We start from the raw sequence: 4,914 nt of genomic DNA on the forward strand, positions 1-4,914 counted from the left end.
GAAAAAAATAAAGAAAAACAATAAAAAAAAATAGAAATAGAAATATAATATTTTATAATAAAAATGGATTAAAAACTTGAAAAACATCTAAATTATAGTAATTAGAACTAATAATAATCTAATAAAATAAGAATAAAAGACAATATAATATTAATAAACTAAAAAGAAATAGAAAAAAACCAATTTTCTACGAAAAACGAAACAAGCGAACCTAGTTCATCAGAAAATTTAATAAAAAATAATTTATTTAATAAAAAGAAAATATTAATACTGCAAATTATAATTACGTTCTAGAAAAAATTGAAAATACTTTAAATTAATAATCTCTTTCTGGCGTATAACAATAATAACTTTAATAATAACTTGTGCAATAATATTTATATTTATAAGATTAAAATGAAAAGAAGGAAATAGATTATTATTAAGAATTCATGAAAATATAAATTTTAAATTAATCTATTATAAGTTAATTAATTAATTGCTAGAAAGAAATGTCTGATTTAAAATCAAAAACTAGTAAATTAGAGGTAAATATAAAAAATAAATTTTATAAAAAAATAAATAATGTTTGTGTCTGTATATATAAATATTATTTTTATAACAATAAAAATTTATTTTATAATAAAATAAAAATATTTTTTTTGTTTAAAAAAAAGAAAATAGTTGGATTAATGTATACTAATACTATTTTAGAAAATGATTAAAAATAATAAAATAATAATTCAAGTAATGGAAATTAAATTTCAATTAAAAAGAAAAACAGAAGATGTTCAAATGATATAAATAAAATATTTAGAGTAAAATAAAACAAATTAAATTAATTTTATTATTAATATATATATATATATTATTTATAAATATATATTATAAGTGTTATTATGAAAATTGCACTAAAATATATGGGACAGATGTTTCTTTAAATCTTCATATAAAATTAAAACATAACAATAAAGAAGGATAAAATATTTAATAATAATAATAATTTTAATAATAGTAGATATAATTATAATAACAATAATAATAATAATTTTAATAATAAAATCTTTTATAAAAATAACTATAAAAATAATAAGATTAATTAAAAGAAAATGATTCATAATAATTAGAAAGCTCTTCATAATAAAGATAACAAGAAAATAAAGTTTAATAATAATAATTAGTAGTAAATTCTACTGATTAAATAGTTTAAATATAATAATAATTGCAAAGAAATAACTTTTTCAATATTAATGTATAAACTTCAACTAATTAAAACTCTTTTAACACTGATAATTAAACTAGTTTTAATTGATTTAAAATAATATATCTGTTATTTTAAATAACAATAAAATAAATATAATATATATATATTTATTAAATATATAATTAAAAAATAAATTATTATATATATATATATAGTTAACTCATATTTAAAAAAAAAAAATATACTTTAATTAAAATAATAACTATATATGAAATAAATAATGTGTATAAATTTTTTTTTATATATATTTGTTTAAAATATAAATTCATTATAAATTAACATATTATATAAATTATATAGATAATATCATTAAATACTTTATTATCTATCTATTTTATTTTTAAATTAAAAATATTAAATTTTTATTATAAAACTCTCCGATTCTATATAATATATATATTTAATTATATAATTTAAATTATATTTAAAAAAGTATTTATATTGATTAAACTATATTTTATTTTATTCTTTTAAAAAAAAGAAATATCAAAAAAATAATATTTACTACATTCTTTATATTTTAGTAATAGTAATTATCATATTATTTTTTTGTTTTTTATATTTTATATTATTATTTTTAAATGTAAAAGTTAAAAATTTAGTATAATAAATGTTTCCCAATATATTCAGTATATGAAATAAATACATTTTTTAAATTTTCAAATTAATTTTAATAAATATTAAAATAGTACTTATTTAATTTACGATAAAATGAACAATATTATCTAAATTTTAATCTTATTAAAAAAAAACTATTAAATTAAGTAATAATTATTGTTTATTATCAAATAAAAAAAAAAGGTAAATAATAATAATTAAAATTTATTTATCAAAAGTTTAATTAAAAAAAAATTTATGATTTTATTTGTATGTATTTAATAAATCTTAGAATTTTTTTATTTAATCTAACTATATAATTATATTTATATTCAAAATAATTCATTATAATAATAAAAAATTAAAGATTTATAATATGTAAAAAATATATTCTTATAATTATATATAAATAGATATGAAGATAAAAAAAATTAAAACATATACAAATATTATTACAAATAATAAATAATTTTTGTTTCTAAAAATTGAAAAATAATGTAAAAAACATGAAGAAATTATAAAAATAATATATAAATATATAATATTATTATATTTATATATAAATATATTTTAATTTTTATATTTAATAAAATTAAATATAATCACATTTGTTTTATAAAAAAATATTCATATTATATTATAAAAGTTATTTTATATATTTTATATTCATTAAATCAATTTATTATTTCATTGATTAATTTTTTTTAATATAATCTTATTTTACAAATATATTGAATATATATAATTTTAATGATTATTTCATATTTTATTTATTAATTAATATCAAATTTTAACGTGATTTTTAATATTCATTTTTTTTATTAAAAAAAAAAATTGATTTTTAATTAATAATTTATATAATAAATATCTTTATTTTCTCAATAATTTTTAACCTTCATTATATATATAATTATTTTTTTAGTTTTAATATTTATGAAAAAAATTATAATATATTATTCTATAAAACAATTCAGCGACTTCACTGATCTAATTTATTATTTTTTTTTATTTTTTTTATTTACATTTTTTTTTTTAGTTCTATAATTATTTAATTTAGTATATAATATAAAATATAATTTCTTTTTATCTTCAATATATTATAATATTTACTATTATTTAATTAATTAATTAATAATTTGTATTATACCAAGGCTGATATTATTTTTATTTCAATTAAGAATTTATTTTTAAAATTTTATCTTTTTTATTTGGATGTTTATTTATTTTCTTTGTAATTTAAGTTATGTAATATTTGGTTTTAAAAAAAACTTAAATATTTTTAATAATTTTATAATAGTTTATTTTTATATATTATAATTAAATTATATAAAATAATAATTAATTTTAATTTTTCTTATATTTGTTTATATAAAATTTAAATAATTATTAATAAAAAAAATTTAATTATTAAAAATTTTAATAATATATTTAAAATATAAAGTTTTAAAGATTAATATATTAATTATAAAAAAAAAAATATAATATAATAAACATTTTATTAAAATTATAAATTAAAAATATATTAATGTTTAATTAAATATAAAAATATAATTAAAATAATGTAGATATGTAATATATAAAATTATATATATTAAATATATATATATATATATATATATATATATTCTACATATATATATATATAATTTTTTTCATGTCTTATTATTTTTAAATTTTTTTATATATTATTTAAAATTCATATTTTTTTATAAATTTTTTATAATTTTTTTTTATCATTATTATAATTATAATTTTAATACTACTTCGTGAATAATATTTTTGATAAAATTATTTATTTATTTACTATAGTATTTAGAAATGTTAATTTATTATAAATGAATTATCATACGTAATATTAATTTGATCATCAATCAAAATAAAATTCTAACTTTATTTTCTTTTTTAAATTAATATTTTTTTATTTTTTACATATTAAAAATTATTAAAAATAAAATAAAAATATTTAATCTTTATAATATAAATAAAAATGAGTAAAAACAGTCAAAAAGCCTTAAAATCTTTAATTACATTTCTTGCTACTACCCCTGGTAGAGATAAAGTAATAAATATAAACTATAATATTTATAAAAAATACATATAAAATAAAGTCCTGTAGGTTAGTGTAATATATTTCTGGATTAATATCTCATTATATAAAGAATACTAAAACATTACCAGAATAAAGTAAAAAGGAACTGTAAAATTTTACATAAAATTTAGATAAGTTATATACAAATATGTCATTAACAAGAAAAGTATTATTTAAAATGTATATATATATATATATATAAATAAATAAAAAGGTACTTAGATTTGGAAGAACTATTGGTTTATTATTATCTGTTTACGATATGCTAAAAATTTTATAAAATATTGATAAAAGTTAATTAAATGAAGAATAAAGATATTAATTAAGACATTTACCTTTTAAAATATTAGCAAATATATCTACAAGTGGATATTTTATTTCTGATCATTTTTTATATTTATGCAAAGTAATTTTTTAAATATTTATTGTTTGATTATATTAAAAATAAAATAATAAAAAATTAGATTTAACTAATTAATAATCCTAGTGTTTAATATTATTCTGATAAACTTGCAGATAGATTTTGGCTTTTTGAAGTTATTTTTAGTTTAATTGCTAATTATATTGAATATACTCATTTAAATAAATAACTTAATTAAGTATTTTTATTTTTAATTATATATATATAAATATATATTAGGAATTAGATAAAGAATAAAGATTAATTATTAAAGAAAAAATTAAATAGAACTTAATTGACTCAGCTAGAAATATATGTGATGTTCCTGTAATTAAACTTATAGATATTTTATATAAATATGAACAAAAATAAATAGGTTATTGTAGGATTTATGTATCCTAATTTAGTTAATAAAGTTAAACTAAACTTTTTTGGAGTAATTACTTCTTACATTGGATGTTATTAAAATTGGAAATGATTAATTTTTTAAAAGAAAAAGCTTAATTTTCTTATTATATATATATATATATATATATATATATATATATATAATATATATATTATATATTATTATTATATATATAT

The 4,914-nt window shown here is 11.2% G+C and overlaps 1 protein-coding gene across 1 annotated transcript, besides 15 other annotated features; it reads left to right on the forward strand. All coding sequences in view use genetic code 6, as the record gives it.

Moving 5' to 3' along the window:
* The first annotated feature begins 582 nt into the window (after positions 1-582).
* Positions 583-640: a microsatellite.
* Positions 585-643: a microsatellite.
* Positions 644-824: 181 nt separating this feature from the next.
* Positions 825-865: a microsatellite.
* Positions 836-868: a microsatellite.
* Positions 869-953: 85 nt separating this feature from the next.
* Positions 954-1,159, forward strand: IMG5_038940 (hypothetical protein; the record flags this gene model as incomplete). Its single annotated transcript, XM_004038943.1, has 1 exon — positions 954-1,159. A coding segment is annotated over one exon (206 nt), but the record flags the coding sequence as incomplete, so codon positions are not given.
* Positions 968-1,039: a microsatellite.
* Positions 969-1,072: a microsatellite.
* Positions 971-1,072: a microsatellite.
* Positions 1,160-1,326: 167 nt separating the features above from the next.
* Positions 1,327-1,417: a microsatellite.
* A 217-nt stretch (positions 1,418-1,634) lies between these two features.
* Positions 1,635-1,667: a microsatellite.
* A 696-nt stretch (positions 1,668-2,363) lies between these two features.
* Positions 2,364-2,409: a microsatellite.
* A 422-nt stretch (positions 2,410-2,831) lies between these two features.
* Positions 2,832-2,872: a microsatellite.
* Positions 2,839-2,875: a microsatellite.
* A 548-nt stretch (positions 2,876-3,423) lies between these two features.
* Positions 3,424-3,485: a microsatellite.
* Positions 3,486-3,540: 55 nt separating this feature from the next.
* Positions 3,541-3,570: a microsatellite.
* Positions 3,571-4,842: 1,272 nt separating this feature from the next.
* Positions 4,843-4,914: a microsatellite.

Source organism: Ichthyophthirius multifiliis, assembly GCF_000220395.1.
Source record: "Ichthyophthirius multifiliis unplaced genomic scaffold scaff_1120509249870, whole genome shotgun sequence".
Classification (NCBI taxonomy): Eukaryota; Ciliophora; class Oligohymenophorea; order Hymenostomatida; genus Ichthyophthirius; species Ichthyophthirius multifiliis.